The 13853-nt window shown below is 40.3% G+C and overlaps 1 protein-coding gene across 2 annotated transcripts in view; it reads left to right on the top strand.

The window, feature by feature from the left end:
- LOC146972124 (dynein axonemal heavy chain 11) overlaps positions 1-13853 on the top strand; it is a 41467-nt gene that overhangs the window by 24528 nt on the left and 3086 nt on the right. The window contains exons 62-82 of one of the 2 annotated variants that reach the window (XM_085801946.1): positions 53-187; positions 1394-1567; positions 1728-1963; positions 2104-2226; positions 4588-4792; positions 4947-5111; positions 5375-5515; positions 5722-5892; positions 6319-6441; positions 6530-6723; positions 6816-6964; positions 7041-7168; positions 7517-7744; positions 7835-8026; positions 9088-9216; positions 10071-10313; positions 10409-10591; positions 10680-10795; positions 10949-11061; positions 11147-11287; positions 11410-11653. In XM_085801946.1, the coding sequence (XP_085658072.1) occupies positions 53-187; positions 1394-1567; positions 1728-1963; positions 2104-2226; positions 4588-4792; positions 4947-5111; positions 5375-5515; positions 5722-5892; positions 6319-6441; positions 6530-6723; positions 6816-6964; positions 7041-7168; positions 7517-7744; positions 7835-8026; positions 9088-9216; positions 10071-10313; positions 10409-10591; positions 10680-10795; positions 10949-11061; positions 11147-11287; positions 11410-11653 (3533 nt within the window). Of the gene's footprint in view, positions 1-52; positions 188-1393; positions 1568-1727; positions 1964-2103; positions 2227-4587; positions 4793-4946; positions 5112-5374; positions 5516-5721; positions 5893-6318; positions 6442-6529; positions 6724-6815; positions 6965-7040; positions 7169-7516; positions 7745-7834; positions 8027-9087; positions 9217-10070; positions 10314-10408; positions 10592-10679; positions 10796-10948; positions 11062-11146; positions 11288-11409; positions 11670-13853 lie in introns of both variants that reach the window. The other variant, XM_085801947.1, reaches the window with a different exon arrangement.

The raw sequence follows: 13853 nt of genomic DNA, 5'->3' as shown, positions 1-13853 counted from the left end.
TTTTCTTGATATTGTTTCATTTCCATGGTTTCTCTGTGGTTTGTCTCTCCAGGATCTTGATGCCAGTGTTCAGAGCCTAACAGCTCAGTTTGAAAGGGCTACAGCTGAGAAAATCAGTTGTCAGGAGGAGGTGGCGCGTACCAACCAGACCATAGAGCTGGCCAACCGACTAGTCAAGGGCTTAGAGGTAAACAAGGAGAGATAGAGGAGTTTGGTGGTGTCACTGTGGTTGACCTGGCATAACGTAAACTGTCAATTTGCCGGAGGCATGCATGGACAGGTGCTGGTAATCAAATTGCATCAGTAATCTGGACTAGGAGTTGTTATGTCCTGGCAGGAAAGCCTAACGTTTGTATGAGGAGCTCAGGCAAAGGGAGATTTTACAGCCTGGCCCAGCAGCATATCGTAGACTTGTGAGACAGGTAGAGAGGGCTGGATCACAGAAAACGCATGGCTGAACTGGGCAACTGGCAGGCTGAACGGTTTCCAAATGGAGAAAGGAAGAGAGATGGCAAGAACGCTACACTAACACTGCTCTCAGACAATAGACTGTCTGTGTGTATGTGTGCGTGCACGTGTCTATGCATTTGTATGCGGAAATCCTTGTATAATAATACATTCTTAATATTAACTTACAAATTGTCATGCAGTACAATTACATTGAATGTGTAAATGTCTCGTGTTGCATATACTGTATGTAAGTCTTTTGTGTTGCTGTGTGCTTTGGGCTACAGTATCTATTATCTTTATGGATGCTAATATGAAAAAAAGATTGCCATTTCAGTGGCCATTTTCCAAGTTCGACTTTCTTATTCCACAAAATAAATGTAGTTTGCATGGAACAGCTTGGCTTTTAAGCATATCAAGATAAATGTTTTGTCTTTATGGCATTGACCTGGAAGCAATAGTATTCAGACTAATAAATCAGGCCGTCTATATTTAATCATTAACTTACCTCAAAGCCTCAACAGCTGTTGGAAATTAACAGTGTCTCACCCTGGACTGAGTGATATTACAGGCAATCCATAATACATTAGAGTAAAATTATAGTGATTTTTAACTGTCTGAGAATTTATTATGTGACATATTCTAGATCCACAGCCCCTTGTAAGAAAATGCCATGCATGATTTATTGTTGTAGGGCTGTCACAGTCCTAGTATTGAAGGTTTAAATTAATGCTAAATTGATGCTGAGTGAATCAAACTTCTGAAGCTATTTTAAGGGAATTGCAGCTGTATGCTTTACTGCTTACATTTTCTTAGTTTGTAAAATAAATGGAGTGGGAAGTTGCCCTATGCACTGTATTTTAGATTCCTTTTTAGACTGTGTTCAGAGGAATCTCATTGTAACTTGTACGTTTTTTAATGTGTATTCAAAATGTGTGTCTTGCAGTCAGAGAAGGTGCGCTGGTCCCAAGCGATTGTTCAGTATGAGAAACAACAGAAAACCCTGTGTGGTGACGTCCTCCTCACCTCAGCATTCGTCTCTTACATGGGATATTTTACCAGGCAGTATCGTGTGGAACTGCTTAACAATGCATGGATCCCTTTCCTTCAGTCTCAGAAGGTACAGTCCTTTTTTTTTTACTGTTTTAAACTACAGTCGTTGGGAGAGTAAACTCTTTCTCGTTACAAACGTCGACTATGTCTATGAACTGAAACTCATCTGTCTCAGCTGCCACTGGTGCTCCAACTCGAGTGACATCCTTCCTTGTTTTCTGTTCCAGGTCTCTGCACCCCTGACAGACGGTCTGGATCCCATCCTCATGCTTACAGATGATGCCACTGTGGCTGCCTGGCATAACCAGGGCCTGCCAAATGATAGGATGTCCACCGAGAACGCTGCCATCCTGACCACCAGTGAGCGTTGGCCACTCATCATTGACCCACAGCAGCAGGGCATCAAGTGGATCCTCAACCGGCTAGGGTCAGAGCTGAGGGTGGTGCAGCTGGGACAGAAAGGGTGAGAAGGAGTCGTCTATCAAACTGTATGTCTTTTGTGCAATTACAGTGCCCTTTTTTTAATATGCCAGGAAATTAAAATATCATATGCGGTAGAGTGTACATTTGATCTTTTTTAATCCATTGCTTTTGATTCAGCAGGTATCTAGATGTCATTGAACAAGCTCTTAGTTGTGGTGAAACAGTCCTGATAGAGAATATGCCAGAAAAGGTTGACCCAGTCCTGGAGCCTCTACTGGGCAGAAACACAATCAGAAGAGGAAGGTTGGTAGTGAAACTACAATATTATATTTATATTATTGAGATAGAAAAGAAAAAAAACAGACATGAAGCATCAAACCTGCTCAACAACAGAAAATCCTTTGTCTTGCTGTTGCACACCAAAAACATTTTAAATCAATGTATATTTTTATATCCCTGTTGATGCACAATTCAATAAACCCACAACCACATCACAATGTGTCTGTGGTGTGAGACAATAGGAGCAGATTTGCCAGCTGGTTGACTCTCAGTGAGCATTGAAACACCAGTAAGACATGACTGAATGCATTATTATTGCCCACTCTTTAGCTTATAAATGAATTTGTGGCGCGTGTTCTGAATCCCTGAGGCCAACGTATTGATTAGCCCCTCAAGAGGTGTGATAAATGTATATTTGTGTGTTCATGTTCTTTAGATGTGATGAATATTGAACAGCTGAGCCTCTGTGTAAAAGCTGAATTGAGGACAGTCATGGTTATGTATAAGGACTCCTGTCTGCCACAAAGAGCTGGCATGTAACACACTAAATTCATGGGTCCTCAATCATCATGGCAAACACAATTCAGCTTCAGTCATTTCATAACCCTGACGGGCGATTTGTTGGCATTTTTCTGCATTTATTTATGGAAATGTAATAATACATATCACGTTGGCAGCTTTACACTGACTAACGGCACTCATTGCATCTGGATTATCTGAAATCATACCTGGTCATTTGTCAAGTAATGAGGTCATTTTTGGTTATTTTCTGTCATTGAATTAGAAATGAGGCTTTACCACTAGTGTTTCTTGACTCACGGTAAATTATTAAGCAGCAACTTACACGTTCTGTCCAAACTGGCACTTGTATGTATTTGCTGAATCAGTTTGTTTTCAAACCGGATTTTTAAACAGTTAACCAGTTGCACCAAAAAAGCCAGAAAATGGACTAAACTGGACAACCCACAGAAAAGAAATAGAAACTACTGTACAGTATGTTGACCTTCTTTGCTTTGACTTGCCCCTCAAAAATGTCAACATCTCTCTTGCTCTCATCTATGTCTGGCCCCCGGCCCCCAACCACTGAGTATCTTGGTCCGTGTTCACCAAGCTTCTTTGGAAGTCCTGTCTGTCCAGACGTAACAATTCATCATAGCAAATCTGATTATAAGTTTATCCCTTGTAGATGACCCACACACTTGTTTCTGTCGATGATTAATACAACCTGCAGGGGCAGCCATGATGGATCTGGTAGGGCTCCACAGCTGAAGTTCATTAATAATTGGAATGTTGTAGAGTGTGAAGTAATGAATACTAATTATTCCTTTCATGGCTGACGGAAGACTACAAGCCAATCCATCAGCAAGGACTTTAATTTGGTGGAGTAATGGTTCTATCAATAGTACATTAATTCTGGCTTGTGAAGATATAGAGTTGAACCAGACCCAGGCCATGAGGAACCTATGCTGTAAAATTGGGGCCTCGCCTGACATCTAAGGGGTAATTAGAGAAAAATGAAAAGCCACCAGGTTCGTCAAGCCAGGGCTAATTTAATTGAAATGCAGGAACAGATAAATATTGGCTGCTGTCGTGGTTGATATTTCACATTTATTCAAGATTATTTGTTCGCACTTTAAGTGACATTTGGAGTCAGAGTGAAGTTCATTGAAGCTGAAGTTGCAACACATCTAAGTACTGTATGAAGTCCATGAAGTGCGTACAGACTGGTTTCAGTATACAGAGGGATTGTGCTACCCCAATTCATGTATTCATTATCATCATCATCTTGGTCATCATCATTATCACTCTTTAATTTTATAAATCACCTGCACCGCTATTTAGAAGGAAACACTGGTGATATTTAATCATCCTTACTTCCTCACTTTGAAAGTAAATGCAATAAACCTTCATGATGGAAAGCTTAACCAAATCGCACAGATTTAACTATCGCTGTTTTTTTAGATTCTTTGTTCTTGTCAGGCAGGAAAATATTATGTTTACAGCAAATTATTTATTTTGTCACTCTATACATTGGATCTAGGATCATTTCATTCATAATACTTATGACATTCACATGACTTATTAGTTAAGGAAGAATGAATCTCTTGCTTCGTCCTTTAAAATTAAGGTGTTACAGTTGAAAAGTTTCAGAAAAAACTACAGTAGTAAGATGACCTTGAGTCGGGGTTCAGCCCTCAAATTATTCTAAAGTGTCTTTCTTCAAGCTGTTTTTTACAACAGTTGTTTTGAATGTTTTAAAGCACACTTCCTGTACTTCATGAAATCAGATGGCGTATTATGAGATAAAATGCCAACACAACAACAACACACACGAAATGTTGGCATTTACTATTTTTATTCAAAACATGCTCTCCTGTTTTTCAGGTACATTCAAATTGGGGGGAAAGAGTGTGAATACAACAGTAACTTCCAACTAATTTTGCACACTAAACTGGCCAATCCCCATTTCCCTCCTGAGCTCCAGGCTCAGACCACCCTCATCAACTTCACAGTGACGCCTGTCGGCCTGGAAGAACAGCTGCTAGGACAGGTTGTGTCCCGGGAAAGGCCTGACTTGGAAACTCTAAAGGTGAAAACTTTAAAAGTATTATTTGAAAGATGTACTACATAGCATGCTGTCAAATCTGCACAAAACCATTTTAGAGTTTAGTGATTTTCAAAGCGAGACCACAATCATTAAGATGAAATGGAAAATCTGAATGCTGCTTTGTATGTTGCTGAAGATGAAGCTGACCACACAGCAGAACCACTTCAAGATTGAACTCAAGAGGCTGGAAGACGACCTGTTGAGCCGCCTCTCTGCGGCCTGTGGCAACTTTCTGGGTGACATTTCTTTGGTGGAACAACTTGAGGCCACCAAGACCACAGCTGCTCATATTCAGTACAAGGTGAGGCTATAACACCAATGGGGTCCTCTCTGTTCTCAGAATGTAGTCAAATGTGTGTGTGTGTGTGTGTGTGTGCGTGTCTGTGTGTTTTTTTGTTGTTGTTTTTTTGTCACTCAAGTGTTTTTGAATGCCACACGACAGCAAGCTCCCTCAATTTATTGCATTTGCTGCAAATGATGTGTAGTTCCGAATATGTGTAATGAGAGGGTTTTGGAGCATGACTGAGAGCCTAATAGCTCATTTTGCACAATTGGAACACGCAGGTGGTGGAGGCCAGAGAGAACGAGACAAAGATCAACGAGGCTCGAGAACTATACCGCCCAGCAGCTGAGAGAGCGTCACTCCTCTTCTTCATCATCAGTGACCTCAGCAAGATTAACCCCATGTACCAGTTTTCTCTCAAGGTGAACCCTTTACCCGTGAAGCACTGTCAAGGGACATGCATTATTTTGTGCATCATTTCAATCAGTACTCGATCCACTTTGGGCAATAATCTGTTTTCTCAGTCTTGTAATCAGTGCTGTTTGTGATGTTTGTGCTGTTTCTCTTAGTGGTCAGTATATGTACATATTCCTTATGATGGCACTAATCCTCCCTTTGGTTATTCCAGAGCTTTAACTCAGTGTTTAACAAGGCGATGGAGCATGCAGAATGGGACGAGGATGTGAGGACCAGAGTGCACACCCTCACTGAGGCCATCACCTATTATGTATTCCTGTACACCAGCCAGGGCCTGTTTGAGAGAGACAAGTTAACCTTCTTGTCACACATTGCCTTCCAGGTGAGGGACTCAGGGCCGCCTCAAAGGTGTGGCCTCCTGTCATCCTCATCAATCAAAGTACTTTTCTGCCCCCACATTAACTTCAATTAAAAGCAGTCAGCAGGACCATACGCTGCTATTGATTACCTCTCACACCTTGCTCTGTAGCTGCTGTTCAGACAGTTGGTTCTGACAAGGGGGTTGGTTCTGATGGCATAATGCAATTATCTGTCATTGCACCAACTGTTTTCATCTTAGAAACTGTTGTGGTCTGAAGGCTGTCCTTCATGTGGCTTTTTCACACTCAGGGGCACTTTTTCAGCCTGTAGGAGTTTACCCAGTCCCATCGCCAGAGTTTTCTTGCAGCCTTCAGTTGTTGTTGAAATGACTGAAAAGCGATCAATGCAACTCAGATCATTACAAATTGCTCTTGGTCCTTCCCCTCAGATTCTGCTCAAACAGGGCCTGATTGATGATGAGGAGTTTGACTTCCTACTGCGTTTTCCTGTGGAGGCTAGCAAACTTAGCCCTGTCTCCTTCCTCTCTCCATATACCTGGGGAGCCATTAAGGTACACTAATTGGCCATTGACATTTCGACACTGCTAACGTTTTAACATTATTAAGAGGCATCTTACAATGTGTGTTATTTGGATACAGACAATTTCTACTATGGAGAATTTCACTGGACTGGATAGAGACATAGAGAGCTCACCAAAGCGATGGAAGAAGATTGTTGAATCGAGTTGTCCTGAAAAAGAAAGGCTGCCCCAAGACTGGAAGAACAAGAACTCCCTCCAGAAGCTCATCATCCTCCGAGCACTTCGCCCTGATAGGATCACATACACACTAAGGTGAGTAAATGACCAAATGATATTTGTATTTGTAAGCATTGAACAAGATTCCCTACAGTTCAGTCTGCCTTTTGACAAAGTTTTTCTGACAGGAGCTTTGTGGAGGAGAGCATGGGAACAAAATATATGGATGCTGCCAGGCTTGAATTTGACAAGCTCTATGAAGAAAGTGTGCCTTCAACCCCTGTGTTCTTCATCCTCTCACCTGGAGTGGATCCACTCAAAGACGTAGAGAAACTAGGTACTGAGCTTGTTTGTTATTCATGCACCCTGGTTACTTGGTACGGATAATTATTTAGAATATCCTTTCTTTGCAGGTTTGAAGCTGGGGTTTTCCATTGACCAGGGCACGCTGCACAATGTGTCCCTTGGACAAGGTCAGGAGGAAGTAGCTGAAAGGGCTCTGAGGAATGCCTCCAAACTGGGACACTGGGTCATTTTGCAGGTGGGGATTTCTGCTATTTACTGACTAAACCACTGTAGTGATTTCAGACTGCTCCTCCAGCCGGCCTGTAATGTATCTAATGATATTATCTCACCCCCTGAGCGAGGGAAATAAACTCAATTTGGTTCAATAAAAACATAATTGGCTAGATCAGCTCCATAAATGCCTCCTTTAAAGGGAGCCAAGTGAGTCACTGAAGGGTTTCTCCCTATTTCAGAAGAAAGGGAGTTTTCTTTTTTTCAAATGAATCTCTTTGATACAAAGACAAACATATCTGTCATTTAAAACTAATTTATTTTTATCAACTTATTCCCTAAGCTTCTCTTTGATCTTTGTGAAATTGTTCAGAATGTACACCTCGTGGCTTGCTGGCTGCCCTCTCTGGATGCTCTTCTGGAGACAGCAGCAGTGGACAGTCACTCCAGCTACAGGGTTTTCATCACTGGGGAACCAGCACCAAGCCCTGAGAAGCATGTGATACCCAGGGGCATACTGGAGAATGCCATCAAAATCACCAACGAGCCACCCACTGGCATGAATGCCAGTCTGCATGCAGCCCTCAACAACTTCAGTCAAGTTTGTTGGAAATTAAAAAAAATATATTTGCATTACATTTAATAGCAGCCACTGTAATCTGTAGTTCCTACCCTCTGTCTCTCTTTTCAGGACACTCTGGATCTGTGTACCAGGGAACAGGAGTTTGGCTCGATGCTCTTCTCCCTTTGCTTCTTTCATGCTTCTGTTACAGAGCGCCGTAAATTTGGTTCCCAAGGTTGGAACCATAACTACCCCATCAGCACCGGAGACCTCACCATCTCAGCAAATGTCTTGTACAACTACTTGGAGGCCAACGCCAAAGTACTTACACCACTACTTTTAAATATAATTGAATATTTCATTTTTTATATATATATTTTATTCATGTTTCTTATTGATATTAGTAAAACTTTTAATTTGTTCTGTACTACTACTTTCTTAAGCTGTGTAAATTTATAATGATAATGGTGTTTGCAGTGGCATTATTGTCAGACAGGGATGCTGAATTACAGTACAGTGTCTCCAATTACTTATTGAAATCTTTTGTTCCACTGTTATTTGTGAAAAATGTTCATTCCCATATTTTTTTTTTTTTTTTTTTACATTTCTTCTCTTATAACGCAACCTATAATTTAGCTTTATTTCATGGAGACAAAAAATCCATTCTTAGGGTGCTGCACCCCTCACAACTCCTAATGCATTTCTCTTAGAACTCCTATTACTCTGGTCACAACCAATTATGTCTCCTAGGTATTCTGCCCTCCAAAAACGAATGTCCTTCATTATGTTAACCAAACAGTAACCTGTATGTGCGTATACAGAGAATTCATTAGGAGGGCAATGAAGCGTTATCCTAAATGTAATTACATGCAGCCAATGTGACAGTTCACAACGCTACATAAGTGATCACTGCAATTAGAGCTGATGAAGGAAGCAATTTGCAAAACAATACAGGTACAAATGATTGTGAACCTCCAGCTTTTGTAATTTGTTATGAATCACAGGTTCTTTTCTTCCTCCTTCACCCTCACGGATCATAATCTCCTGCTGAGGAAAAGACTCTTCTGTCATACATTAGATCAGTGTGTGTAAAGAAACATAATTTTGTTACATTTCCCCTCAGTTATCATTATTAAGAGCTCAATTGGTAAGAGATCATATAGCTCCCACTTGAATTTTGAAAGGGGGGAAATAATACAGAGAAAATACAACCACTGTGAGATGATGCTGACATATTGCAACAAGAACAAACAAACAAACAAAAAATATATTTTTTAAGAATAACATTAGTCTATACTCATCAAGGTGTGTCCAATTATTTATTGAACCAGTTTTGTTATTTTGACAAAGTGATATTTGTGTACAAACTCAGTCTATTATAGTTCATGCAGGTGCCGTGGGAGGACTTGTGTTTTCTTTTTGGAGAGATCATGTATGGAGGACACATTACTGATGACTGGGACAGAAGACTGTGTAAGACTTACCTGCAAGAATTCATGCATCCAAAATTGGTGAGTCAGTGTTAATGTTGCAGTCAAAGAAGAATCCATTTTTATGTGTGCTTGTGTTTTTTTCCCGACAAATTATTGCACCTGATATATACTATATATGTATATATACTGTATATATATATATATATATATATATACATTTTTTTTTTTTTTGTCAAAATTAGAAAAAGAGAACTTCATTTTATTAATCTCAGGCAATTCAACTCATTTGGATATAGACTTGTCTTAGACTCATGTTCAATTTTGTGATGCAAAGTTGGAAGGAAAATGTACAGTTTTTGAATGTATTGGTGTTGTTGTCATGGTAAAGGGTGCCCTCTTGGGATGTAAACCTAAACTGCAATGCTGCACTCAAAAGTCTTTGCTTCCGCTGATTTTTCTGCACGCACTCTAGGCAATGTTTACCACTCTGTGCATTGCACCAAATTTGGCTGCCAGCTGCTCCCCTACAGGCAATTTAGCAGATCATCTGGTACTTTTAGTTGATGATGTTTCACTAGGAGTTCATCTGTTTCGCTCCATCTGAGGGCTGATTAGCCCTTTAGGAACTTTACCTTTACTTTCAATACCACCAATCTTTCCCCCGAAAAGCAGTTTGAACAATCAGACATCAATCAATGTGTTGTTGGTCGTGAAGTGCAACACTTGAAGGCCTGTACATGCAGCACCCCTGTCCATCATATTGAGTTGTAGTAGAAAACACAGGATACGCTTTGCTTTCATTAAGCTATGCTAAGATTTGTGCAAGAGGTTTAGCCTCATTATTGTAATTCATTGTCATTTTTGCAGTACATTCAATATTGTGCTGGACTGTGTTTTATTAATCTTTGTATTTTTACATTTTCAATTCTTAGTTTGAAGGAGAGCTATTTCTGTGTCCTGGGTTCCTGGCCCCTCCATTCATGGACTACAGTTGTTACCACAGTTATATTGATGAGCATCTCCCATCTGAGAATCCCACTCTGTACGGTCTACATCCAAACGCCGAGCTCGAGTGCCTCACTGTCACCTCAGACAACCTCTTAAAGACTCTGCTGGAACTGCAGCCACAGGACTCCTCCAGAGGACAGGGGGCAGCTCAGAGCACAGAGGAGAAGGTGTGAGGGCAGAAAGGAGCATTACTGGAAAAAAAAAATCTAAATACAATGACCTACTTGCATAAAAACCTAACCATGTTTATTGTATTTGTCAGGTCAAGTCTGTGATTGAAGACATCCTTGACAAGCTTCCTGAGGAGTACAACATGGCAGAGATTGTCGCAAAGACGACAGAGCGAAACCCCTATGTTTTAGTGTGTTTCCAGGAGTGTGAACAAATGAATCTCCTGCTAGCAGAAATAAGGAAGTCCCTTAATGAGCTGGATCTTGGTCTGAGGGTACAGTCTACTGTGATATGTACTGTTAACACAATTTTGCTCTATCAACTCTAAGTTGTGGCATTAATGAGGATTCCTCTGTCCACAGGGAGAACTCACCATCTCTGCCAGTATGGAGACTCTGCAGGTCGCCCTGTTCAATGACTCTGTCCCAGATTCCTGGGCCAGACTGTCTTATCCTTCCACTAAAACACTGGCACAATGGTAACCACTCTTTCAAAAAATACTGTTTATACTTTATTATTGATCTATCTTTATGTTTCCCCATAACATTATGCACTGTGTATTGTAATAAAACTGGTTTGAATAAAAAAACTAAAAAACATGTGTTGTTAATTCTTTTCTCTTTTTTTATAGGTTCAATGATATAATGTGTAGCTGTCGTGAGCTGGACAGCTGGACTCAAGACTTTGTTCTACCTGCAGTTGTTTGGCTCTCAGGACTCTTCAATCCTCAGTCTTTTCTCACAGGTGAGATCCCAGTTTGTTAACAAGACACTGATTTAGATGAAGAGTACAACAGAAGCATGAACATGCGCATTTATTGTATTTGCAGCTGTGCTCCAAAGCATCGCACGCAAGAATCAGTGGCCCCTGGATAAGATGACTCTAACTGTAGATGTAACAAAAAAAACAAAAGATGACTTTGGACATCCACCAAGAGAGGGAGCCTACATACACGGACTCTTCATGGATGGTGAGAATTTATCAAACCTAACATCTGTCCAATTCACAAATTATAATTATGACATCAATTTCTGAATTGAAGGATTTTGAATTTACTGGTAAAGTACAAATCTCTGTCCTGTGCTCCTGTAGGAGCACGGTGGGACACGCAGTCCGGGGTCATCTCTGAGGCGGTTCTCAGGGATCTCAGCCCAGCCATGCCAGTGCTGTATGTTAGAGCTGTGCCTGCAGAGGAGCAAGAACTCAAGAATACTTACGAGTGTCCGGTGTACCGCACTAAGCAGCGTGGGTCCACATATGTTTGGACCCTTCACCTCCGAACCAAACAGCCTCCTGCCAAGTGGATAGTAGCTGGAGTGGCGCTGCTGCTGTCTGTGTAAGACATTATGGAAGTGAGTCCTAGAGTGTTTTATGAAATTTGCCATCAGTATCCTGGAAACAGTTTTTAGTACTTTACAGACAGTATTGAATCATGTGCTGCGATTTGTTGCCCCTGTATTAGGATAATTAGTAATAGACACTTTCATTCCTATTATTGTTCGCAAATTGGTTTATATGTGACATCATGTTTTTTGTAGGGTGGGCGCATGCGTGTGTTAGATTTAAAGATAAAGTATAAAAAAAGAGTGGAGGTCCATGTTTATCAAGTGTTGAATCTGTTGTGCCTGTGTGCAACACTGTGGAACCTCTCCCCTGAGATGGTTCAGTCTGGGGATGATTTGTTGGGAGCTTATGTCTCCATTTTAGACCATGTAATTCTGGATAGGGAGCATATTTTATTGGAAGGTCAAGATTAAAAAAGCTCTCTGGCTGCCCTCTGCTAACTGAATGATACACAATGCCGTCTGGAGGGTTCCCGGACAGAATTCCCAGGAGATGATGTGCATGGTCGCTATTGACTTTTAAATGAGGTGCATTTGACATTGACCTTTTGTACGGCAGAGCCAGAATACTAACAGACTAGTGTAATTCATTCAGCTGGGCCTGTTGGTGAAACCTATTCAAAGACACTGATAGCTTTCTATGAGAACGCAACGCATTAGATTGCCCATCCTTTATCTGTCTGCACTCTCTGTTAGCATCTGATTAACTTAATAAGAACCAAATAAAACCTTTAACTTTGAATGAGTCTTAAGAAACATGGTCTTCTTATCTAAAACGATTTGTTTTTTTTTACTTTGTTGAGATCAATTGGAAACCAAGATAAGATAAAAGTTTAATTGTATTTTGCATATGCAGATATCATTTGAAAATTTCAGGAGTGCTGTGGGAAAACACACAACAATACACTGAGAATAATATTTTTAATCAACACAAAGAATACTGTAGGTGCCAAGTGGAAATGTTGTACAATCATGAAAAGAGGAGATAAACGATAAACAAATATAAGTTGTATTTATTATTCAGAACAAACTTATTTAACCTTTTAACCTTTTATTTCTTTTTGAACTCTGATTATCAAGTAGACTTTGGTAGAATAGCACGTTATGGTATTAATACAACCAGGAAGTAACAAGGCATGTGTAATATTATCTGCTACGATAAACAAGTGACATTATGTATACAATTTACAGCCACTGAGTCATCAATTGGATGAGAATGAGATTTTCTCCAACTCTAATAACTGCTGTGTTGCTTTTAATTTCTCCCTGCAGCCAAATTGGCAACAGACAGACAAGTGGAGGATGGAGGATTGATTCTATGCATTGTATTGCACAGGGGAAATGAAGAACTAGTCTTCCTGTAGTTTCTCTTCATCTGCCCTCTCTTCCCCTCATTAGCACGCCATAGAAGCTAGCCAGTCATTTGGTGACAGGGAAATGATACAGTGCCGGCGGTGTTTGGGAGGAAATGGCAGGGTAGAGCGGCCCGGCGCAGCGGGGGTTATGCCTCAGATAGTCACGTTAAAGGCCAAGCAGGACACCTGGTTAAAGTCAGCAAGGGCATCTGGGTCACACCTCCGCCTTATAGCACTCAAGGAAGACATTGTGTACTAATGGTTTTGTTATCCAAAAGATAGATTAGGAATCGGATCCTGCAAATGTAGCTTTTTGTAGCTCACTTATTGTGTAAAGAAACAGATTCTCATCAAGTGAAGTGCTGTGCATTGACATAACAGGTCTCTAACTGTGATATTTTAATGTAGCCTACTGGAAAATGAAATTAAAACCCATATTATAAAATAATGAAAACTAACGAAATCGATGTTGAATTTTATTGGTGTATTCATTCTTAAAAACAAATGTAGATTTACAGGAAAATTCTAACTCATCAGACCAGCCTACAATCTTCCCCTGCCTCTATGCATTGTCTAAGTATCAGCCATCTGTTTGTGCTAACCTGCTTACACACAAACTTATTTGATAAGATGTCTCACAATATACAGTTCTGGAAAATAAATCACTTCAAAATGATACGTTTCTCTGGTTATTGCTATTTGTAGGTATGTGTTTGAGTAAAATTAACACCTTTGTTTTATTCTATAAACTACTGAAAACATTTCTCCTATATTGTAAATAAAAAATATTGTAATTTGGAGCATTTACTTGCAGAAAATGACAACTTGTCAAAATAAC

This window comes from Trachurus japonicus, chromosome 16 (assembly GCF_045865225.1).
Source record: "Trachurus japonicus isolate A0001 chromosome 16, Traja_1.0".
NCBI classification, from domain to species: Eukaryota; Metazoa; Chordata; class Actinopteri; order Carangiformes; family Carangidae; genus Trachurus; species Trachurus japonicus.
The sequence above is the reverse complement of the archived record's forward strand: the minus strand, read 5'-3'. Positions and strand labels throughout refer to the sequence as shown.